Source organism: Dendrobium catenatum, unplaced genomic scaffold, assembly GCF_001605985.2.
Source record: "Dendrobium catenatum unplaced genomic scaffold, ASM160598v2 fragScaff_scaffold_103, whole genome shotgun sequence".
Lineage (NCBI taxonomy): Eukaryota > Viridiplantae > Streptophyta > Magnoliopsida > Asparagales > Orchidaceae > Dendrobium > Dendrobium catenatum.
In genome coordinates this window covers 181,259-207,601 of record NW_021318565.1, presented here as the reverse complement: position 1 = coordinate 207,601, position 26,343 = coordinate 181,259, and the positions used below count along the sequence as shown (strand labels likewise).

The 26,343-nt window shown below is 37.4% G+C and overlaps 1 protein-coding gene across 1 annotated transcript in view; it reads left to right on the top strand.

Annotated features, from left to right (window-relative positions):
* The first annotated feature begins 3,849 nt into the window (after positions 1-3,849).
* Positions 3,850-26,343, top strand: part of LOC110095385 (AP2-associated protein kinase 1) — a 46,463-nt gene continuing 23,969 nt past the window's right edge. The window contains exons 1-2 of the mRNA XM_020820911.2: positions 3,850-4,010; positions 4,753-5,218. Coding sequence (XP_020676570.1) covers positions 4,755-5,218 — 464 coding nt within the window. The 5' untranslated portion in view covers positions 3,850-4,010; positions 4,753-4,754. The remainder of the gene's footprint in view (positions 4,011-4,752; positions 5,219-26,343) is intronic.

The window sequence follows — 26,343 nt, the reverse complement described above, 5'->3', positions numbered from 1 at the left end:
TTCTGACTACCACACTTAGTGGTAGGCGGTAGGTGGAATGCGGAGGGGATGAGCTTATAGATTAGGCTCGTAGGCCTACGCATATGAGGGATAGCCTTCTTCCATCTTTAGCTACACTACAAATAGTCATGAGAGTTTATACATCTAATAGGTGGCTAACTTGATAGTAGAGCTATAATATGTCCGAAAATTATAAGTGGATATTAACATTCAAATATTAGATGATCTTCAAAACTTGAGAGAGCAAATTGGTGAAAATTAACTTGTACTTTTTATCAGTTGAGTAGGAGAATGAGGATACATATTTTGCTTAAATTATCTTCTTAGATTTTTTATGCATTTTTTTGAAGTATAAGTACTATATTTACTTTAACTGTGTTGAGTAATTGTAATATAGCTGGAATGTGCTTTTCTATTTGATTTGTTGGTTTGTGATTATAAAATAGTGTGTTTTTTATGTTTATTTTAGCAATGTTTGTTGAAATAGTAACATTACTAACTACTTCATGTAGCATTATTAACTACTACTTGGATTATTATTGTTAAAAAGCTTAGTAATGAATGGTAGGTGCTATTTTTTGTTTACGTTACAGATTTTCAGCTGATTTAAGACTAATTTATGCTGCAAACATCAAAACAACAAAGGTGAATCATATTTTGTGATAGAATATTTTTATCGCAAATTATGACGGGATTTCCAATGTAATTTGTCATAAATCCATCATAATTTGTGGTAGAATCAGCAGTGGGCAACTAAAATGAAGACATCATTTTCTGGACGTTAAACTCATAGTAAATCTACCATAAATCCATAGCAAAATATTTACAATGGATTCTGTCCGTTGCAAATAGCTTTGCAACATGACTTATGTCGTCAAAATGTAATCCAACGAAAAACTAAATTTGTGATGAATTTGGCTTGTTTTGCAGCGAATTTGTCCGCCACAAAAAGATGACTTTCTTGTAGTGGACATCCTCTCATTACCAAGGAAATGGATGAGAATAAAAAAGTTGAGGTGTTAAAAGCACAATAGTGTAATGTCCTTCAGATTATGTGAAATAATTCAATTTTTTAAAATGTTTTTTTAATAAAAATTTTGAATTTCAAAGTCGTGTTATTTCGAAGAAGGAAGATAGAGGGAGGAGAGAGAAGGTTTTTTAGAGTTTTTTCGTTTTTTAATTTTGTTCAGAAATTTCTTCTATTTGTTGTAAGTAGCCTAAAACTTATTTTAGTTTTTAATGATTTTGAGTTTAACAAATTTCTTCTCTCCTATTCGATAAAAATGCATTTTTTCATGATTTATCAAGTTTTTATTTTAGAACTTTTTATATATAATATATATCAACAGTGTGGATATTTTGACAATAACATTACTGAATTTTACCAGGTAAAATTGAAGTTATAATTTTTCTAAAATTGTAGATATTATATTATTTTTTTGTATTGAACATAATTGACTATTTTATATTGCATTTTGATTGTGACATTTGCATAAGCAAGAAATATTGACTATTAACACTATAAGATGGGTTGACTGTTAAAACTTAATATCCTGTGCAGGAGCGTGGGTCGATATGCTTTCCTTTAAAGATGATTAATAGTGTTATCGTAGTTGTAACTTATAATAGAAGACCAAATTAGGCCGATGAGAAGAGGGTGACGACTCTTAATAATTTTTAAAGCCATTTGTAATAATAGTGATAAAAGATGAATGACAATGATATGATATAATGATATGATGAAGGAACAGATGAAAGAATGAAAATACTGCATTAAAGCTGGATGTCCTACCTTGCTAAACTATATTGATGCATGCATATAATTGATAGAATGGATGTAAGAGGATAAGACTGATAATATTAACATTTGTGTGCCTATGATTCTTGTTGCCGATGCTTGAATGATTTATTGATCATCTGGAGCTTTACAAATGATAACTAATCATTGATGAGATTAATTTTATTGAATAAACTAAGTATGTATATTGATTCTTTTTGCCTTGTGTTGAAAGCTTTAGTGAGTTTGAGTTATTGCTGAGTTTTTTAGCTCATTAGTGGATTTTAATGATTTTATATTAGTGAAGGTATATATCAAGACTAGTTGAAGTAAGATTAATAAAAAAAATTTTGGTTTTCTTTTTATTTTGTTTGTATTTTCTCTAATTCTTTTGTAGTCAATAATTTATGATAGAATATTAGTTGTACTAATCACCTAACTATTGTATATTGATTTTGGGAGAATGAATATAGTATAATATTTTGAGATACTCAATTGTTAGTTGCTTTTGTTGGATATAGATTTATTATTTTAATAATTTATAAAAGCTCCGGCTGATTAATTAAGAAGATAAAATATATAATTCTCCCAAATTTGATTATGAGGCATTACATTATGAATAAATACTATCACAACATCATAATAGCTCTTAATTATATTGTTTTGCAGTTTGGATTGTGGAGTGCATATAATACAATACATTCTATAGACATTTTCAAAGAAAATGCTATTTTCTTTCTCTTTTTTTATCAAAGAAATGCTCTTGAATTTACATATGATTGCATATAGGTTTTTTAAGATAAGCTTTGTGTAGAATTGTTCTTTAATAACTTGTATCGTTAATGTATCTATTTTGATGATTTCATGCGTTAATGTGGACTTTAAATGAATAAAGCTACATGCAAACTTATTCTTAAATTATATAGCTATATCATTACTATTTTATGTAGTTGTGTAGTGATAGATCTTAAATGAATCCTTAAAGTTTGTAGTTATATTGATAGTAAATGTTATTTCTATGAATATAACTATTTAGCTATGTATAAATGATGCTCTTTCAATGACACTCTAACTAGGCATTAGTCGTTATGAAGATTGATTCTGAAATTACACTTATATGACATTGCAATTTTAATAAAGTTAAAATTAATCGTTATGAAGAATCTTCAGACCTGTAGGTTAGTGAAAATATGCATAAGCAAAAAGAAGAAGATGACGATATGAGCATAAGGGATTTACCATACTTCCTTGCTTGCTGTAGCACATGTATTACGTTCTACTTATAATACATTACCAAGTTTATGGATGGTGTAGATGTATGGCAAATATCCTACGGCTCTGATTGCAACCTTACAGAATCTGTTAGTAAACTGAGTAGTGGAGTTGAACCATATATTGAGCTCATGAGTGTTTTTGACAGGTCTGTTAACAAAGCTTAAGCAGAAAGAAACTGTTGAAAATGGTTTTGAACGTGGTCAAACCAGTTTGAACCTTATTCAAACATATCCCAGACCTTGTTCCAACCTTTTTCGAATTTGTTTAGACCTTGCTCTTCATTAAACTCGACCAAAATAAGTCACCAAAAAAGGGCATACTATATAGTTAACACCTAAGACTTACTATATACTCAACATATCATTCTATTAACACCATCTCTTGGGTTGGGATCGTAAAACTGATATCTTTTGTAATCCCAAATTCATGATAATGAAGAGAAAGCGAGAAAGTCCTGATGAGATATTATTAGGACAACATTAATGTGACCAATAAGAAGGAAAATATGATACTTTTATATTATTTACACACAATTTAAGATGATTAATGAGTAAATAATAACATTTAGATAAACATATAATAGTTTGACTGCTGATATTTTTAAATCCTTTTGTTTTTTCGGGGCATGTGAGATACGAGGTCTGAAGTAAATGTCCCTGTAAATGCCGGTGAGAGTGACTGCAAGGCGTGCATTGCACGTGACAAGATGGCCCCATCCGCCTACCGGTGACCGAAGTCCCACTTCGTATAAACTTCCCTTTCCGCGCCCTTTACAACCAACCTGAACCAAGGTCGGCGAACGGGAGGCCGGTCTCACTCTCTCCAGCGTAGAGATCTGAATCCAACATTGGTGAAAATTTTCTCTTTTAGGTTCGGAGAGCCTCCGGCGGCGGCAATCCTGAGCCGATCGCGTGCATTCTTTGCTTATCGTACTTTTCCACGGCTTCAAATCCCTCAGGTGCGTAGAATGGATCCATTTCTTTTTCCACTGTAGCTCGGATTCGACATCGGAGTTTAGAGTTGACTGTCCTACGATTGATTTGGTATTTTGCTTGTGGATTGGTGACCTATATTTGTTTCGTCTTTTGCCATTATTTGAGCTAGTGATTGCTTAGTAGATGGGGGATCCGTCCTTAGCGGATGGATGTCGGTTTAACAGTGGATTGGGATGCTTGGTTAGATTTGGGGTTTGATAGGATTTTGGGAAGTCTGGGGGGCTTAGACATTACTTGTCCATTATGCATTCTGCGATATTTTGGGTGGGCTAGGTTTAGATACGAGTAGCAATGTGAATGGGCAATTTTTGAAATTTTCTTCTTAAAAATACCTGCTATGAGTGGAGGAATGTAACCACCTTTTCTTTGGTGGAAATGCAGAAAACATAACCGTGGAGAATGACAATGTCAAGTTCAAATCATGATTTAAAAGAGTTATTGATGACTTAATCTTGCTTATGCCAACGAATTGGAGATTTTTTTCTTATGCCCAATACTTCTATTAAAACTGTCCAAATTCCTTAGCTTTTGTTGTTGTATTTAATATATCAGGACTTTTCTATGTTTTGTTACTTTTTGTATGTTTATGGTCAAGTTTTCTCTTTACCATGCTGTTGTCTGCTTAAATTCGGAAAATTGTTTAGCATATATGGGATGAATTTGGCATGGGATTCATAAAGAATCTCACTCTGGTTCTTTTTTTAGCAATGTGGATGTTCAAGCCCCTCTCTGGGAAAGAACATGCTGGCGTAGAAGGCAGAGTAATTGAAATTGGCAATACAAAGGTCCGTGTTCAGAATGCCATCGCTGAAGGAGGCTTTTCTTGTGTATATCTTGCTCATGACGCTGTGAATGCATCCAAACAATATGCTCTTAAGCACATGATATGTCAAGATGGGGAGTCGCTTGATCTGGTAATGAAAGAGATTCAAGTGATGAAAGTGCTCAAAGGGCATCCAAATGTGGTAACTTTGGTTGAAGATAGTATATTAGACATTGGTAGAAGAAAGGAAGCGCTTCTCTTGATGGAGTTCTGTGAGAAGTCATTGGTTGATGTTCTGGAAAGTAGAGGAGCAAGATACTTTGAGGAGAATGAGGTCCTCTTGATTTTCCGAGATGTTTGCAATGCAGTGTTTGCCATGCATTCTCAGTCACCACCTATTGCTCACAGGTGCATCTGCTTGTTTGCTTATTTTCCCCATATTTAGACAATTTGATGTGGCTTAGGACTATTGATTCTTTTGTTTATTTTGCAAGTAAGCCTGCAATGCTCTTTCCATCTTTTATTTGTAGAAACAGAAAAGAAAAGTTTGCACTCAACTTTTGCTCACAAATACCAATTGTCAAATTAAAACTTAGGATCTATATACTGAACATAGATGTTAGTAATCACTATTTTTATGACATTCAATAATGTATTAAAATTTTGCAGGTTTACAAACCTAAGAACATGTTGTGCTTCTATGATGCACCAAAACTTATTCTCAAAGTGGTATGCAGTATACGACACATATCGGACATAGCACGTGTCCGACATTTCTCTAACACGTGTCAAACACGCCTAAAATGTGTTCGATTAAAAAAATATTAATGATAATTAGACACATATGTTTGACAGGCATGTCTAAAATATTTTATTAATTTTTTTAAATATAATTTATTGAATTTCAATTTTTTATTTTGTGAAAAAATAAAAAACTATGTTTTTAATTTTTTCTCAAAAGGATCAAATTGATTATCCGCACTCAATACCCCATTACATGAACATTCTTATTTTCATTTCTCTCTGACAGGCTGCGGTTAGGGTTTCACAACAACACTCAATATCATCTCAATATTGACGCCCAATGTTGTCACAATATCGGTATCTCAATATTGAAGTTTGAAATTGTGTTGACACTGACGTTCAACACCAGCAATTTCAGGACCACAATCACGACCACTTGCCATCTCGTCATCTCGTCTTTGTCTAATGTCGTCTTAACATCGATGACCAATATCATCTCGAGATCATTAAAGGACTATCTTGACATCAATGCTCGATGCCCATTACACAACAATGATGCCCGACTGTCAAGAGCATTGTTGTCTCTTCTCTCGATGCTAGGGGTGTCAAAACGGGTCAGTTTGTTGGGTTCGGGTCAGACTAGAATCAAGAGCATTGTTGTCTCTTCTCTCGAGTCTCGATGCTAGGGGTGTCAAAACGGGTTAGTTTGTTGGGTTCGGGTCAGACTCGAAATTGACCCGACCAAAATCCGAGCAACCTGAACCCTACTTGTTAATAAACGTGTCAAAAATGTGGACCCAAACCTAACCAACTAGCAACCCAACCCAATAAATAGTTTTGATAAAAAAAATTATATATTTTTAACAATAAATTAGATTAATTAATAAAAAAAATAAGACAATAATACAAACAAATAAAAAAATTAAGGAAAATTTTTTGAAAGATTAATTAATAAAAAATAAGACAATCATACAAAGAAATAAAAAATTAAGGAAAAATTTTTGAACGAGTCAAAATCGGGCTGTCGGGTCAACCTGAACCTGATCCGTTTGATAAATGGGTCAGAATTCTGGTCCCAAACCCGGCTTGTTTATTAAACGGGTCAACTAGAACCCATATTTTTCTAGTCGGGTCATTTATTGATACTCCTACTTGATGCCCATCACAACTTCGACGCCCTTGACATCCTAATATTAATCATTTTTAGCACAAATCATAGTTAAATTACTTATTACTTCTCAATTGTTTTTAATGTTTTATGTATTCAATTTTTATACACTATTTTTAAGATTTAAAAATTATAATATCATGTCTAATCCGTGTCCTAGATTTTTAATTGACGCATCTCATGTCCGTGTCTATGCATCATAGTTGTGCTTGCATGTAAAAGCAAATTGACTCCACATGAAGAATTTTACTTGTCCTAAATATTTTATTGGCTATCATTTATGAAATAATGGAATCATAGATAAATACTAGTTGATGTGAAAAATCCATTACTTAATTTCACTATGTTTAGATACATGATGAATGTCATAGAAACACCATCTACAATGATTTTATCTGCTTGATTATCTTTGAAGTATTGCTCTTGCCCTTCAAATCCTTATTCCTTCTATCAACTTATCTTTCAACTTTTATCATGAAAATATATCTCCAATCAACTTCTTCTGCCTATTCCTAGATTTGTATGGATTTTCTCCTGTTTTTTATTTCTAAATGGCCCTTTGCTACAATTCGATTTTTGAATCAGAGTGGACGAGATAATCCTCCCTTGCAACTTCTTATCTTTTAATGAATGCTTCTTCTTTTCTTTTTTAGCAAACACGCTCTTAGTTTTGTTTTCATCTCCTTTCAATTATATATGGAAGTTGAGTGGGGCTTTACAAAATCTCAATTTCTCTTTAGTGATTGTTTTTATAAGCATATTTGATGAGGACATCAGTAGGAGATTCCGGAATGTCTATCATCGGAAGCAGTGCAGAGCGACGGCCTTGATCAGAAGTCTTTATTTTTTATCTTTATTTGTGTTTCTTTTATTAGTTGTGACGATTGGATCCTTTATTTGTTTGTGTTTGAGTTGTAGCCCTGAGGACATTCTTGTCTTTCTTTTTTATTTGTTTGGAGGCTTATATATAAGGTCCTCATCTTGTATGAGAGGAGATGATGAATATTGAAATGAAATTTAGTTTTCTTTGCTTGATCTCTAAGTGAGTTCATGAGAGGAGAGACCCTAGGTGGGTGAGAGCAAAACCCGTCAACCTTCGGTGGATTCCAAGGTTCGCGGCTCCATTTTTTTCTTTTCTAATTTCGTTCTACTTTCATCTCCCCTCCTAGCCCCTACCCGCCGGCCTTCCAAACTACCCATCCCCTTTCCTTCTCCCAAAAACCGAACCCCACCCAACACCTCACTCTTGTGCCGCCGGCCTCCCCTCACCCGTCCACCACTAACCCCTCACCATCGGCCTCCCCAAGCCCTACAAGCCACTGACCATCAACCCACCACCCAAGGATTTTGAATTTCAATTTTCAAAATCGTTCGTAATTACTTTCCTTAATTGTGTCTTCATTAATTTGGAAAGTTGCTTCATGTAGATTCAAATTCAAATTTGAATTCTAAAACTTTCCCTATTAATAGCGTATATTAAGAGACCTCCTAAATCCATTAAAGTCTGAAATCAATTTCAAATTTAATGGCAATCCTCAATTAAATCATTTCCGGGCCCATTTATTAAATGCAAACACCTCAAATTTCCCCTCATGTGGCCGGCCCCCTCTCTAGCCCTTTCTCTCTCCAATTTTGCCACTTAGACCCTCATTAACTCCCCATTAAACCCTCATTGGCTGCTGCCCAATCAAGCCATCCTTATTGAAATTAATTTGAATTTCAAATTGAAAATTCAAATCCTTCCCAACCCTATGTATGCCGCCGGCCCCTCCATGGGATCTCCCTCTTCTCTCCTCATTAATCTCCCTCCTCTCTCCTCATTAATCTCCCTCCACTTGAATTTGATTTTCAAATTTCAAATTCTTAAATCCAACTTCCTATTTTACTAAAATCTGAAACTAATTTCAGATTTTGTATTATTTCCCCTCTCCAAACCCAAACCCTAAGTCCACCAAAAGCAAGCCCCCCTTCCCTTAGCCGTCCCTTCTTCCTTCCCACCTCTTGGAAACCCTCTTGCCTCATGAGCTCCACTCCAAGAAAGAAGAAGGCCTCACGCCATCGACAATCCCCTTGATTAGTACATGGCCGATTCGGATCGTGATTGTGGATTCCTCTACGACAATCAAAGTTTAGTGAATAGTCATCAATCCATCCTCTTCAACCTTGACCCATAAGTGGACAACTCCGTAGAAGATCATATCAATCACACCTTATTCACGTTGGCGTCATCAATTGAAGAGCATCTACCATCCGGAGGTTGACGGAACATTTGGTACCCACCCACGTCTTCTCCCTCTTTGGCGAACTTTCGTTGGGCTACTACTCTAGGTGTCTTTTCAACTTTGGTGGCATCGTTTGGTTTGCTAAGGTTCTTTCTCGCTAACCCTTACTAGACGAGCTTGAGTGAGGGAAACTCAAGGTGACTTTTCTAATGGTTAAGTGTGGGATATTTTGTTTATAATATTTAAGTTTATCTTTATGATTGAGATCATTCTCAAGTGATTGTTATTCTATCATGTAATTGATTGTCTTTATATTATTGATGGCCTTAAGTCTAAGCATCTAATCTTGTGAGACATTAGTTTATATTGCAAAGCTTAAATCAATTTTTTATAATCTCGAATGCAATTCCGTTGTTTGTTTCACATCAATATTAGTTTATGTGCATAGTTGGTTTATTTGACCTCTATCTAACCGAATATAGAAAGACAACCATGTAGTTGAGGATTAAAATAGAAAAGGGAATTGTTCAGCCCGAAATACTAGGGAGTTAGATGTAGCAAACTAATGAGCTCACAAAAAAAAAAAGACGTGCAAACAAATAACAATAGATTTATCATTATTTGAAGATATTGGTTACATCCACTATTGGGATTTTCTAATTGGACTGTTAATGGGGACATCATATCATGGAAGGGTTATCAAAGGCGTGGCCGCCGATCTACGGCCACTATCTTGTCATTGTATTTTTGATTTATTTCATGTACTTTCTTATTTGTGATGATTTGTCGTGTTTGTTTTATTTAAGTTCCCTTGTATCCTTTTATTAAGGGATGTCGTATGTAAGCCCTGAGGGCGTTATTGTCTTTTTTTTTAGATTTATGTAAGAGGCTATTTAAAGCCCCTATGGTTCTCTTTGCAAGGGATGAATGATCAAGTAAAATTTTCATTTCTCTTGTTTGGCTTCTTACGAGGGCTTGAGAGTTTGGAGTGAAATCTCTAGGAGAGGGAGAATCTCATAGTACCCACCAACCTAGACTAGTCGGGTTCGTGGTTTTCTTCTGTATCTCTTTCCTTTCCCCTCCCACCATCACCACTGGCCTTCATTGCATCCAAGCCCTTCTACCTTCCCAAGCCATCTCCTCTTCCCGACCGAGCTCCACAAACATCCCCACTAGCCGCCGGCCCCTAACCCGAATCCCCTTCACCCGCCGGCCCTAGCTCCCTTTCCTCTTTGATTTCCATTGCCTAATTTGGATTGGAATAATTCAGGCAGATTTTGAATTTAAATTTAATCGATTTGAAATTTAAAATCTTTTTTAAATTATTAAGTCTATTTTAAGAAAGTTTCTAAATTAACCCTATTTGAATTTCAAATTTAAATTGGAGTTAATTTAAATATTTCATAATTCCTAAACCCTAAATAGGAAGCCCCAATCATTTGCCCCAATCCCCTCCCAACCTCTTGATGCCGCCACCCCCCCCTTCAATAAATCCAATTGGATTTATTTCCAAACTCCTCCATCCTTCCTTATTTAATTCCACTCGCTTTTTGGAAAATATTTGAATTTGAAATTAAATCCAATCTAGATTTCAAATATTTCCTATTTCCTCTTATTCCTTTTTGGAAGGATCCTAATTTAAATCAATCAATCAACTCATGATGGATTGATTAAATTAAATCCATAATTTCAAATACATTGCATTTAGACACTTACTCCCTTCTCTTGCTTGGCCGAACCCCTCATGCTCCCACCTCTTGATTTCTTTCTCAAATTAAAGCTTCTCCTTTTGGAATTAAAGTGCAAATTAATTCCTAATCCCTCCAATTGAAAATTTGAAATTTATTTAGATTTTTCACTTGTTCTTCCCTACTTAACCACTACTCAAATTTCAGATTTTTCACTTGTTCTTCCCTACTTAACCACTACTCCTCCCCAACCCTCTTCCCTTGGCTGACCACACCTTGTCATCCCACTTCAAGTTGAAGAGAAACTTCTTTCTCTTCAACAAAGTTCGAGACTACTAGCACCCCTTGGAGGAGATCTTCATTTAGCATCCATGAATGGCCGATCCCGACACTGATTACGGACTTGCCTACGATGAGTACGGTTTCGTAAGCATTCTTCATTCAGCCTTCTTCGATGTCAACCCGAGGATCGATCATACAATTGAAGATTACATCGAACGCATCTTAGACACCTTGGTGGAAGCGATTGAAGAACGACTTGAGGTCGTCGAGTGGAAGATTGCCGCTGATCCTTGATGGAGGTTCTACTTTTTTTCTTTTCTCGTATTTCTTAAGTCTAATCCTTTCTTGTGATTTGATTGTAGTCACGAAGGACGCCTTCGCTTGCTTCTGCTAAGCTTAGTAAACATAGGAATTTGAGCGCATTCATTTGCTTCTAATCTCATTATTAGACTAGGGATTTTGTTGAAACTACTACTATGGCATGATATTATTTTCCTACGATATTTTAAAGTTTCAAATATTTTGGTATGCAACTTAGCCTAAACGGTAGTGACCCCTCTTACGTTTTGATTCGTCATTCTAGTTGCTAGTAGATTTATTTGTTATTTCTCTAATCAAGAAGTTGTGCAAAATCTTAACAAAAATCATTGCAATCATCGTAGTTCTACATCAAATGCACTAAATCTTTTGTGTATAATATTACAACAGTCATGGGGGAAATGATATGAAAAAAGAAGGATTCCAACACAATGTAGGTTTATAATGGAAGAGAGAGAGAACATATTTTTGCGGTTCTTCTCTCAAAGTGAAACAAACACTTTAGGACCCAATGGCATATAGTTGTCATGATTTGAGGGTCAAAGAAGATCCTCTTGTAATTGTATGGTGAGCTTAGGTCACACCCCACATCAGCCCTAAATTAAGCAGTCGACGTGGAATGCAACAAAGAAGGGCTCCCAATAACTTACATTACTCTTTTAGATTCAATAAAATACCTGAGAGCTAAATGCAGAACTAGTTTTGAAAGAAATCACAACTTAAAATATCGATTATAAGTGGAAACGGTTAAAAATTTTATTTCAATTTTTTTTTTACAGAGCATTTATGAGAAATCAAAGGAAGTGCCTAACAACAGGCTACTACTTCAAAAAAAAAAAATTCATACATCGACCAAAAATAAGCAAAATTACAAATAGAACCTTACACTATTCTGGTTCAACCTTCTTCTTGTCCGTTCCTGCAACGATCAGAATAATCATCTTGTGAGCAAAAATGCCCAGAAAAATATTCATCTCTAATACAATATTCATGTTTAAGAAAAGAATCACTTACATGTATATCAACCAGTTAATGTAAAAGAAGAAAAACTATATAAAATCTTTTAATCGGAATGATGCACAATAAATTATAACATAACAAGAGAAAGTATTGCTACACAGGAGAATATGCAGAATATTATGTCATTCCATTACATTAGTGGCGTTAACATGAAAATATTGCACTGCCGATAAATCACATATTGTCAATTATTTTTCAAACTGAAGGTAAGAAAAATATATCTACATTCATCTCATAATTCTCTTTTTCAGCTGTAGAAGATGTCATGTTTAAAGGTTTAGGTCTAAGTCCACAGCCCTTAGGCACCTGAGGTCATATTGCCTCTTGAGGTCGCGCTGCTTCATATCATACCGAGGTTGCACTACCTCTACTGGGTCATACTTCCCATTAAGATCACATTGCCCTCTTCCCCTATAACCTAACAAATTCTCAGGCTTATCTGCTTATTGCATTTTCTCTTTGGGATGGTGTGACACTTTCATATATATATATATATATATATATATACACACACACACAAATTAATATGGATGTCAGGTTTATTAGCATCCAAGCATGTATGATTGTATGAATCATTTGTTTTGCAACAACATCGAATGAGAGACTTGTACATAGAAGCTTCATATAGAAATTATAAGTAGAATAGTTGCATTGATCATAATTTAGGTTAATTCCCACCAGTCAACAGTATAAACATACATATCAAACATAACTAATTAACATGTTTGTATATTGACATACCTCAAATCAACTAGTATATTGTACTTAAAATGTATATCTTCTCTGGTGTTCAGACTCCCCAAATCGGACACAATGCGCTCACTTGCGAGTGTAAGGTGCCTGCACCAATTCAACTAGCTTAATTTTATAATTCCATTTTTATCTAATTGATCAATTGTCAACACATACACCTTCCAATTCTCTCTCCTCATATACAAGGAAAAGCCTTACGTTTCCTCCTCATATACTACAAATGTCCTATTCAACAATTAGATAAATTTAAATTAGCACTTACACAAAATACTCATTTGCACAAAATTCATCTTTATGTATAAAATAACACTCTTACCTTTCCCTTTCTTTCTCCTTCTTCAACTTTTTTCTCCTCTTTCTTTCTACTCTTATTCTTTTTTATTGTTTTTCTTATTTTCTACACTTAACTAACCTCCATCCAGTCTCCAACACTCGGGTACCAAGGCTTCCGCCTTCCTCCCTTGCGATCTCATGCCGCTGCAGTACTGTCGCAGCTCCTGTTAAGGAAAACAGGAGATAATTCAATTAGGTGCAGTTGCTAAACTAATTAAATCCTTTATTTATTGCTATTTACTTAAATGCCCCTTCCTCCACCCAATGCATGTCCTCCAAAGTGCTATGGCTGAATTTTATTATTAGTACAAAAAAAAAAAAAAAAAATTCTTAGCTCGATGATAGGAAATACTTGAGTCCGCAAGTAACCTTAAGGTAAAACTTGAGTTCGCAAGCAAACCTACTCAAAACGGATTAGCAAACAGCAGAATTTCTGCTGTTGACAGCAGAAAACAGCACCCAAACAGAGGAAAACTGGAGGAAATCTGAGAGAAAACCAAGCAAACAGTTATATACCATTAGTGAATGAATAAAAACAGCAAACGATACAATGTTCTTCGATCCGAGAGGAAAAACAACTCTCCAAATCTCCGGCAACGCCAAGAGCCCAAAACAAGAAACTCTATATCTCAAATTCAAGATCATCCTCAATTTCCTCCTAATCCCCTAATTAACAATAAAGGAGAACTACAAATTACCTAAACAACCCTTATATTCAAATTTTTCCCTCCCTATTTGCATTAAGCCCCAAGTGGGCCCCCTTGGATTTCCGCCCCCCCTTCCCTCTTTTGATTTTTCCACCTTGCATACACTTGGACCGGTCCAACCGGCCCCTCCTAGGCTGGCGTAACATTACTCCCCTCCCAAAAACTCACATTGTCCTCAAGGTGAAAAGAGGGAAATTGCTCTTTCACTCTATCAAATGGTTCCTAAGTAGCATCAAAATCAGGCAGATCCTTCCATCGAATCGGCACTTCCTTCTTTCAATCTTTATCAAATCTTACCCCTATAAGCTCCTGGGGTTCTAAAATCACTTCCAACTCCTCCGTCATTGATGCGGGTAACTCTGCACTAACTGCATGCTCTCCTAGCACTCTCCTCAGCTGTGACACATGGAACACCGGGTGTATGGTAGCGGAGGCGGGTAACTTCAGACGATACGCCATAGTGCCAATCTTCCCCAAGATCTCATTGGGACCAAAATACCTCAGAGCCAGTTTCTCGTTCCGCCTATTAGCCACTGATTTCTGTCTGTAGGGCCTTAGCTTCAAGAACACCTTCTCCCCCACTTCAAACTGCATGTCCCTCATGTTTGAGTCCGCCTGTCTCTTCATAATTTGTTGTGCCCTCTGCAGATGTTTCTTCAACTCTTCTAGCACCTTGTCCCTTTCCTCCAAATACTGCTCCACCGACGACACTAGTGTGCTTCCCTTCCTATAGTGCATTAGGTGTGGGGGGTCTCTACCATACATCACCTTGAAAGGCGTCATTTGAGAAGCATAATGGCATGAGGTGTGTACCAATACTCGGCCCAAGGTAACCACTTCGCCCACATCCGCGGTGTTTCTGATGTAAAACACCTCAAATATGTTTCCAAGCTCCGATTTACCACCTTCGTTTGTCCGTCAGTCTGTGGATGATAGGCATTACTTCTCTTGAGAATCGTGCCCTGCATTCTAAAAAGCTCTTTCCAAAACTGGCTAAGAAACACTTTGTCCCGGTCAGACACAATAGACTCAGGAACCCCATGTAATCTCACCACTTCCCTGATAAATGCTGTCGCTACTGATACGGCGTTGTAAGGATGTCGTAAAAGAATAAAATGAGCATACTTGCTAAGTTAGTCCGCCACTACCAAAATGACTGTGAATCCCTCTGAGCGGGGGAGGCCGTCAATGAAGTCCATAGATACTTCCTCCCACACCTTGTTTGGAAGTGCTAATGGTTGAAGTAGCCCTCCTGGTGCAATTGCCATATATTTATTTCTCAGACATACCTCACGTCTTGCTACCATCTCTTCAACATCCTTGTACATCCCCTTCCAGTACAGCTCTGCTGCCAGCCTTCTGTATATCTTCTGTACCCCTGAATGCCCCCCAACAGCACTGCCTTGAAATTCCTGTAGTTAGTGAGGAATGTATGTTGATGTTCGTGTCATCATGAACCTCCCCCGATGTAACAACTTCTCCCCCTCCAAATAGTACCCCAAATTGCTACTACTATACTATCCTTCCTCAAGTCTTCCTTGATTTTCTTCAGCTCCTCGCTCTGTAGGCTTTCTTCTTTGATGGCCACCCAATTAACCATCAGTGGTATTGATACTGCCAACTCCTGAAGTTCCCCAACACATCTGGATAAGACGTCGGCCGCCTTATTTTCCACCCCTGGTCGGTACTGGATCTCAAAGTCATAGCCCAAAAGCTTTGACAGCCACCTCTGATGTTCCTCAGTCACCATTCGTTGTTCCAACAAGTATTTCAAACTCCAATGGTCCGTATGAACAATGAAGTGCCTCCCCAAAAGATAAGGGCGCCACTTCTGAATGCTAGGACGATGGCCATCAGCTCTCTCTCATATACTGACTTCAATCGAGCCCTGGTTGATAACACCTGACTGAAATAGGCTACATGTTCGTGATCCTACATCAAAACTGCTCCCAAGACATACCCTGATGCTTCAATCTCCACAATAAAGGTCTGGCTGAAATCTGGAAGAGCTAACACTGGAACCGTCATCATGGCTTTCTTTAACCTCTCAAAAGCTTTGGTTGCCGTCTCTCCCCAGAAGAAATTGTCCTTCAATTGCTCAGTCAAAGGCCATGCGATGGTACTGTACTTATTCACAAACCTCATGTAGTAACTAGTCAGATCTAGGAAACCTCTCAACTCCCTTATGTTCTTAGGGCTTGGCCAGTTCTGCATGGCCTCAATATTGGTCCGGTCGGCGGCCACTCCCTCTTGAGACACCATGTGTCCCAAATATTCCACCCTAGAGTAGGCAAAATTGCACTTCTTTAAATTAACTTTCAGCTGATGCTTCTGTAGGATCTTCAGAATCTCATTCAGGTGCTCTAAGTGCTCCTCTTCAGTTTGTCTGTACACCAAAATGTCATAAAAAAAATTAGCACAAACTTCTTGAGATGTTGCCTGAACACTCTGTTCATCGAAGACTGAAAGGTAGCAGGGGCGTTAGTGAGCCCGAAAGGCATCACCAAGAATTCGTAATTCCCCTCGTGCGTCCTGAAAACTGTCTTCTTAATATCCTCCTTCTTTCTAATTTGGCGGTAGCCTGACTTCAGGTCCATCTTAGAAAACACTACTGTTCCGTGCAACTCATATAGCAACTCGTCAATCACCGGGATATGGAACTTATCTAGTATTGTCTCATTGTTCAAAGCTCTATAATCCACGCAAAACCTCCAACTCCCATCCTTCTTCTTGACTAGTAGGAAGGGGCTAGAGAAAGGACTCATGCTGGGTCTGGCTATTCCGGCCTCCAACATCTCCCTGATCAACTTCTCTATTTCATCTTTTTGAATCTGAGGGTATCGGTATGGTCGAACACTAATTGGTGACACCCCGTCCTTCAGAAGGATTGCTTGCTCCTACTCTCTGGGTGGTTGTAAGCCCTGAGGTGGCTGGAACACCTCTTTGAACTACTGTATGAGCGGTTACACCACTAGTGGAATGTCTCCCTCATCCCCAACACTCACCCTCTCCAAGCGCTGCAGCTCCACCAGATATCCACCTCCCACCTCCTGTATGGATCTGATCATGGACTTGAGAGATACCCCAGCCTTGGTCAGGCCAACATTACCCTGAATCATCCTCCTCCTTCCTCCCATCACCAGTTCCATTCTCAGTGTCCCCCAATTGATCTTGGTCCCCCCGCACTGTTTGTAGCCACTTCACCCCTAGGATGATGTCAGTACTCCCCAATTCCAAGGGAAGGAAGTCCTCCCTCTGGATCCCCTGAATCTTCAACACTACCCCTCTGCAAACTCCTCTCCCCATTTCCACCTTTCCCGTGCCCATCATCACCCCATGGCCTCCCGTATTCACTAACTCCATCCCCAACAACTCAACGATTTAGGTGGAAATGAAATTGTGGGTTGCCCCACCATCAATCAACACCACCACCTCATGGTCAGCTATCTCTCCTTTCACTTTCATAGTATGACTCGAAGTGAATCCCACTACAGAGTTCAGAGAGACTTTTGTCACATCCAGTGCAACTTCTCCTCCTCTTCAGATCTGCTCCCACCTCCCTCCTCGTCTTCCTCGTCTTCATAGACAAGGAGAACTTGAAGAGTTCGGTCATTGCACCTATGCCCCAGCATGTACTTCTCATCACATCTGAAGCACAACCCCTTTGCCCTCTTATCATGCATCTCCTTTTCTGTCAATCTTTTGATTTGTCCCCCATTTCCCCCTCCAGTTTTCTCCTTTGGTTCTTCCTTCAAACCCCCTGGCGCTGCCCCTTTTGATGGTAAGAATGTGGTAGTCATCTTGTACGACCCCCTGAATAGTTCCCTCGAGCTCCTCTTTCTGATTTCTTCTGATCTTCCACCAACTGCGCCAGCTCCATAGCCTTCCCTAGGTTCCTCAGTTCCAGCACCCTGACTGCTATTTGGATCTCCGATTTTAGCCCCTTCATGAAGTTCCCTTCCAGGGCTGACTCTGAAATGTGATCCAATCTGCTAGCCAAGTACTCGAATTTATCCCGGTAGTCTGCCACAGTCCCCTCCTGAGTCAAAGCAAAGAATTGCTCATGGAAGTCTCCTCCCTCATTGGCTCGGAAACGCTCCAGTAAGCAATCCTTGAATTCTCTCCAGCTCCGGATGGGTTCCCTCCTATCACGCCACTGATACCAGGCCAAGGCTTTTCCTTCCAAACATAATCCCGCCACCGTCAGCTTCTCTTCCTCTGTCAACCCGTTGACCGCGAAGTAACGCTCCACCTTGTAGAATGTAGATCCAACCATGGCCGTCTTCACCCTCAAAGACGGGCTTCTTCAGCTTCCTCACCCGTGGGTCTCCCCCGTGTCCCCTGAATCATGCATAATCTCCCATTCCTCATAGAGGAGGTGCTCCCCAACTGACACGACTTTCCCGCCAGCGGTTATACCCGAACCCTTCATCATATTCCCCTCTTCACCCTTCAAAATCAGCACCTCGGCAATAAAATTCTTCCCTTCTCCCGATAAAATCAGCACCTCGCCGGTCATTTCCAATACTCATCTCCTCTCTAGATAGTGGCTTTAGAGGTGGCATGTCGTCCTCTCTCTCAATGATCTCCACTTCCGAAATTCTCCTCCCCCTAAACGGGTTCGGATTACCTCCTACACCATGGCCTCCAGTGGTCTCTCTCATTCCCGATGTCGTAGGATTTATCTTCAACTCCAATAGTTTCTTCAGCATTTCTTCAATCACCGTGAATTTCCCCTCTATCCTTTCGTTGTTTGAGGTGATTTGAGTTTGAAAGTCAAAGAACTTTCCCTTCAAATTTGATTTCTGTTGATAGATCTTGCCTTCTAAGACCTCTACCTTCTTCCCGGCCATTTCTCTTCCCAAGAATCACGAAGATCTTCTTCCAGAAAGAAAATCCCGTTGAAATTTCAGGATTTCAGCCACCGACGATCCCAAATCGATCCTCTGATACCAATTTAATTGGAAATACTTGAGTATGCAAGTAACCCTAAGGTAATACTTGAGTTCGCAAGCAAACCTACTCAAAACGGATGAGCAAACAGAGAATTTCTGTTGTTGACAGCAGAAAACAACACCTAAACAGAGGAAAACTGGAGGAAATCTGAGAGAAAACCAAGCAAACAATTGTATTCCACTAGTGAATGAATAAAAACAGCAAACGATACAATGTTCTTCGATCCGAGAGGAAGAACAACTCTCCAAATCTCCGGCAATGCCAAGAGCCCAAAGCAAGAAACCCTAAATCTCAAATTCCAATTCAAATTCAAGATCATCCTCAATTTCCTCCTAATCCCCTAATTAACAATAAAGGAGAACTACAAATTACCTAAACAACCCTTACATTCAAAATTTTCCCTCCCATCCTTGCATTAAGCCCCAAGTGGGTCCCCTTGGATTCCCCCCCCCCCCCCCCCCCCCCCTTTTTCTTAATTTTGTTTTTAACGTGCTTAGTATGAAAAAATGATCAAAATGGTCCATTGACTCTTTTATGAAAGATCAAGATAGTCCCAAACTATATTTTTACTAAATTTTTAATATAATTATAAAGATTTTTAAAATTTATATATATTTTTTTGTAAGCTAATACAATAAATAATTTACTTAAATTCATTTGCTTTGCCTGATTTGAAACCCCAACCATTCGACACTCATGCTTAGGGTTCGAAGATCGCATAGGGTTCGAAGCTTGTTCCTCATTTCATCGTTCGTTGTACTTGCTTGGTTCGAAGCTTTCGTCGTTCCTCATACTCATGTTGTTCATTGCATTCATTTGTTTCGACTGAAGGTACATCATTCGCTTCGATCCTTTTTTTTGGATCGATTAAGAAGCTGAAATGACTAGTTAAATTAGCCATTCGAGTTTCTTTTTATGTTTTGTGCTAGCCATTGCATACTTGATTTGAGATCTGTTGAGGGCATTTCTAATATATTTTAATAAATAAATTAAGATATTTTGAGTAAATACATGATTTTGAGTCTATGCATACTTCCACCTAAAGCTAGAGAATCTATGAAGCTTGGTTTATTTTGATATTGGGACTTGTTTTCCATGATTTAGAAGCTATTCTTAAATTTAATCTTGAGTTATACAGTCTGGTTAAACCTTTTTTATTTGATTTTGATTTCTAATCAATGTCATCTTCACTAGCTTTATCTCAATTTTTCTTAGGTCAAGTGAGTTGATTTTTTCCATTTGCCATTCATCCGTATTAATAGCTAAATCAGATGCTTCTCTTATTTTAGCCAATAATTTTAATAACTATAAAACTTAAACATATTGCAGCCAATGTGGTGACTACAATCAATGTTATACCTCAGAATTTTCTTATAAAGCTTGATATTTTTTGTTATTAATTTGCATTTTGTTGGATAAGATATTAATTTTATCTTTTTTATATGATTTTAATGTTTAACTATTTAAAATTGTTTGTTCGTAGGTGATAAAAAATATCATATTCAACTCAATCTTTAAAAAAAATTTCAGCTTGAAAATATATAATATTGGTCAATGAAGCCGATAACAATACTATCATATGTATTTTTTATGGTGAAATAACAAGAGAAGAAATTACACGCCACAAGTAACTCCTAGTTGGGGTTTATAAATGCTAAAGCATGTTCTAATTGCCTAAAATATGTTAATGATGAAATATAGGATTCCATGTTGAAGAAAAAAGATTTAAAAGAATAGATTAATGATACATTACATGTTATTATTGACGAAGAAGATGATTTTGATATGATGGTATATGATGATATTTTTGGTGTTGTATCATAAAAAATATATCAGACAACACCAAAAATATCTTTGACAACTAAATCTAAAACTTCTAGTCAAAGTTAACATCAACAACAATGCTCAAAGCATCAAGACCTAAGAGACCGTTAGATACTTATCTTACACTAAATCCTGATGACATGGTGAAGCAGAGAAAATGTCAATTTAACAAAAACATGAATGCTGCTAAGAAGGAAATAAGAGGTAGAGCGATTCAAGTGTTATGTAGCAATCATTTTGGAACACCATTATGTATGCCTTAAAAATATGTGGCCCTTTATTGAAGGTTTTCAAGTTGGTTGATGAAGAAAGGGAGCCTCTAAAGGTTTATATATATGAAACAATGGATAGAGCAAAAGAGTCAATTGCTACAAGCTTCAGCAACAATCATAAATATAACAAAAATTTAAAATTAATGATGGAAGATGGGAAGTGCAACTACACTGACCTTTACATGCAGCAACACACTTTATAAATCCCAAATATTTCTTTAATAACCCTAATATTTTCATAGAGAAGGAAATAGCTAATGAACTTTATTCATGTAATTATAATATTATCTAAAGATATAGATGAAGAAGACAAAATCAGTAATGAATTAAGTTTATATATTAGAGGCGAATATTTATTTGATATTTCTTCAGCTATAAGACAAATGACTACCCAATCTCCAGATATCAATGTTTGCATAAATTTAAGATTGAGTGTCAATTCTATACGAATAGAAAATAAATATTTCATTTCTTCTAGTTGATTAGTGATTGCCATATGACCAAGGAGCTCTCCATATATAAAATTTTGCTTTCAAAGACATGAGTCTGACATATAGTTCACTGGATGCGAGCGTAATTGGAGTATATTCGAACATGTAAGTATTTTTATAGAGCACATGTTGGTTTTTATGCATGTTTATAGTATAATAATTGTAATGATATTTCAATTACAACTTCATAGTAAAAAAAAAGCAGGATATATCATGTCGCCTCAATGATTAGTTTATTTAAAATATAATAGGGCATTGATTCAGATATATAATCATCGTGATGTGATTGACCCTATTTCTTTTACTGATATAGATGATGCCAATAAGCAGTTAACAGAAAAAATGGATGATGAGCCGGATGAAGATAATGAATTCATTGCTGGAGAGGAAATTTTGATATGAAGTACTATTGCAAATGCTTGTAACAAAAGTTATAACAATTGAGAGCAATCTAAAGGCAAAGAAAAGGAATCTTCATCCAGGCATGACATTGTTGCTATTGAGAATAATAATGATAAGAGTGATGAAGAAGATTATGAAATATGAGATGGTGCTAATGAAGATAATCAAGCTTTTTTTTACCTTTGCTGATGATGGTGATTCCCAAGAAGAGTAGCTTAAATTCTTACAAAATCATTATGCTTAAACAAAATAATTGTAATATTTTGAATTATGAGAGATTGAGGTGTTGATTACTTGAACTTATGCATCACTTTGATTGTCTGTTATTATTATTATTATAGTTTATCTTTCAATTTAACATATTAATACCTATTTTTTATAATTATTTTATATTTTGTGTCTTTCTCAAAATGACGCATGTCGTGTCGATGTGACCCAAAGGTTCGGGTTGTGCATTCTAACCCATTTATTAAACGAAATTGACTCATTTATTGAAGAGGTCGAGTTCAGGTTGATCTGCCAACCGGATTTTGACTCGAAAAGACAAATTATTTTATTTATTGGTATAATCTTCTCATTTTTTTATCAATTAGCTTAAAATTTCTAGTTAACAAGTTAATAAAAATATTATTTTTTAATTAAAATGGGTTATCGAGTCGGGTTCAGGTTGCTAGCGAGTCAAATTCGGGTCCATCTCTTCGACAGGCTTATTAAATCACTTGAGTTCGCATTGATCAGATTTGAGTCGGGTCAATTTTAGGTTGGACCCGAATCCAACTTGTTGACCCATTTTGATACCCCTAGCTATTATTAATGCCAAAAGAAGGAGATCTTTGGCGGTTGAGTGGAATAAATCAATGGGCGATATCGTTGTGGCTCCTAAGATGATGCAGAGTTGTTGAGTAAGTTGATTGGCACTACTATAGATCGCTAAACTGAGAACATTACAGAGAATTCAGACTCTTTCTAAGATGGATATAGAGTGGAGGCATAACCCCACTTTGGGACTTGTGATCATTCCAAGAAAAATGATAAGGTTAGAGGATGAGATGGTGGGTAGATATTCCTCGTAGCTCTACATTGTGTCAAGTTAGTATTTTAATCAAGGATGTTATGGTTGCTTACATAGGTCATTCCCTATCTCGAGGATGGCACTTAGTTGAATTTGATTCACATTTTTTTCTCATTTTGGAAGTGTATAAAAAGATTTGTAGGGTTTCAATATGAACAGCCTCTTCAACTTCTAATTTCCTTCACTCTTGATGTCATTCAAACCGAGATTTCTAGTGTGGCATAGTCTACCTAGCGAGGCTTGAGTTTGAACTAATTTTTGTTCAAAGGAAAGGTTCAAAAGATAGATGAAAAGATGATGCCCAGAGGTTATGGGATGAAGAAGACCTAGTGGAGATCAAGGTTGTAGACATCGAGTTAGGAGGAACACATGGTGGTGAAGTGGCCCAAGAGGCAACTGATTGAAGGATGTTGTTGTAGTGGAAATTGAGATTGGAAAATTTGAGTGAAGTGAACTTGGTAATGAAGGGTTGAAATCACCCATTGATCTCATAAGAAAATTAGCAAACAAGGCAATTAGAGTTAAGAGTGGTGCATTAACGGTGTTGGAGCATTATTGGAGATGCTTGAACTGGTGTTCTTTTGATTATGTAGCATCGCACTTGACATAGGTGGTTGATCTCATCACTAATTGTGAGGTAAGGGGAAAGTAGAGGCACTGATTTGCCATGGAAGGAGAGTAATGTAGATGATGCTTTCGAGCACGGAGTGGTGGTGTTTGGACATAAGGGAGAAATTTTTCCCCAAGTGCTCAGCAAGTTGGTGGAGCCTAGAGACTTCATGGTTTCATTAGAAAAGGTTGGCAAGGTGTTGAGCAATTGTGGGGCCCACCTTGTTGCGGTTTTTGGTGTGGATGAGTAGCATGTGGATTATGAAAATTCCTTACAGGAAGAGGAGCCCCCATACAAGGTGGAGTGGTAGAGGATGACATCTTCAAGACTATGAACATATGCAGTTGGTGATGAAGCGACAACAAGATATGTTGAAGATCTTGTTCAGTAGAATTGATGGCATAGTCGAGGAGATGAAGGGGTTGTATGAATTCCACCAACAAGTGTTGATCCGAATGCTGGGCCAAGCATAGGAGGTTGTTCTTGAGAAAGTTGTCGAGCCTTCAATTGAGATGTATAGAGGAGTTGGACAAGGGGTACTCTAAATCTCTTGCTAGAATGAGAAGTGTCTTGCACCCTTTCTTTGAAAGAATAGAGAGAGGACTATCCATGGTATAATGTTGATGAGATCAACTACTTTTTTTAAGTGGGTGAAGTCTCAAATGAAGTTTGAGCAAAAAAGTGATAAAGAACTTCTTACCTAGGTTTGACAGTGTAGAGGGCCATATAGCACACATCGAGTCATATTTTTGAACAATGAACTCCAAGAAGTATAATATATGGATGCAAATGAAGAGTGAAATACAAAGATCGCATTAGTGGATGTAGTACGACAAAGACATGTATGATTGATCCATATTTCAAAATCCTTTTTTTGTGTGTGTACAACGTGGCTTCCTGAAATTCTGGCTATCTTGGCTAGGAATTATGCTAATTTGGTGTCCAAGGACCATTACCTAAAGTTGGGAATAATGTAAAGGGTTATTAGCAATCGTATGAAGCATGAAAAATGAGGTAGTGTACTTGCAAAAGACCTCTTGAGGGATAGTACTCAAAGGCAAGCTCAAAGGAAGTAATGTAGGTTAGAATTGCTTGTAAGTTTTATACGGTTGTTTATCTTTGTTTTTGTAGTGATCGTGTACTAGAGAGAGAGTATTTGTCCTTTCATCTTCAATCTTCATTTGTTGCCCCTAAGTTCTAGGAGTTTGAAGGGTGACTTCATAGCGACTATTGTGAGTATCTATAAAATGGTGATGCAGAAAGAGGGTTTTAATTCTAGTTTGACTAGCTACTCAAGGTCGATCATTAATATGGAGTTGTTGCAAAGCATCTTAATGAAGGAGAAATTTGCACGCATTCAAAAGAAATATGAAATTTCCATCCGTTTTGAGATGTAACTATCATGAAAGTGCAAGTGACCAAATTTGTTGTTTGGGAAAGATGAACTATCTTGTTGAGATATATTTCGAGGAGGCTTGACTCCTCCATTTCTTGTAGAGTAGAGTGAACTCTTTTAGGGTTTTAAGGATGATCTTGTGTAACTTACTCCCAATACCTTCTTGATAATTCGTGGTTTGAAGGTGATACTTGACCACACAAAATTCCTAAGATAATCTCTTAATTCATCTCTCTTCTAGATTTAGAAAAATGGGGCAGATTTCTATTTTTTGTGGCTCGGCATCTTCGTTGTTTTCAGTCAAAGGGCTGTTGAATTCCTAGAAGGGTGTGCGTGAAAAGTACTCTCTCCTATGCTATCAAAAATGAAATTTCTACATTAAAATCGATTGCGTATACAAGATAGTGTTTAGAGATCATTCACATATCAGTCATCTCAACTTCTTATCTTCTTGGGAAAGGATAGAAAGGGCGCTCTGGAAGGGAATCCCCAAGGGTTTGCTTTCTAGCGTGGACATAAGGTGATGGGGACATCGGTTGGAAAGTCTACCGTCGACGTGGTCGTAGATTGACGGCCATGATCTGCCCGATGTATTTCTGATTATTAGATTGGTCATTTTATTTTGATGTATTTTTATTTCTGCACTTTTCCCTTTTTGCCCTTGTTTGAGGGATTGAGTCTTGTAGCCCCCCGAGGGTATTTTAGTCTTTTATTTTTCATGACATTGTAATGGGCTATATATAGCCTCCTTCTTGTATTTTCATGGTTAATGAATGATATTACAATTTCTTCTTACATGAGTCTTCTTGGAGCTTTCTTTGTAGAAGCTTGAGAGAGAGAGAGGTTGATAACTAGGTGGAGCCTAGGAGAGGCCACCCGTCGTACCCAACAACCACCACCGGTGGTTCTTGGTTTTCCCCACCTTCCCTCTACGTTTACCTTCCGTTTCCACCACAGGTTATTCCTCCACTACCACAAATCGTCGCCTCCTAACTTACCTCCCGAATTTTCCCCCTCCTCCAAGAAACCCGTCACCTTCCCCCCTCATCCCGCCGGCCACCACTTTGGCCGCCGGCCTATCCGCCACCACCACCCTCCCGTCCACCTTTTACCGGCCCGTCTCGTCCTCCCTACGAATTTTCAAATTTTGAAAATTCATTGTGGAAGTTTCCATATTTGCCCGACGCCAAATTAGGAAAGTTTCAATGACGTGTCAAATTCAAATTTGAATTTGGGCGGATTTGAAATTTTCGTCATTAATTCATCGGAGCGGAT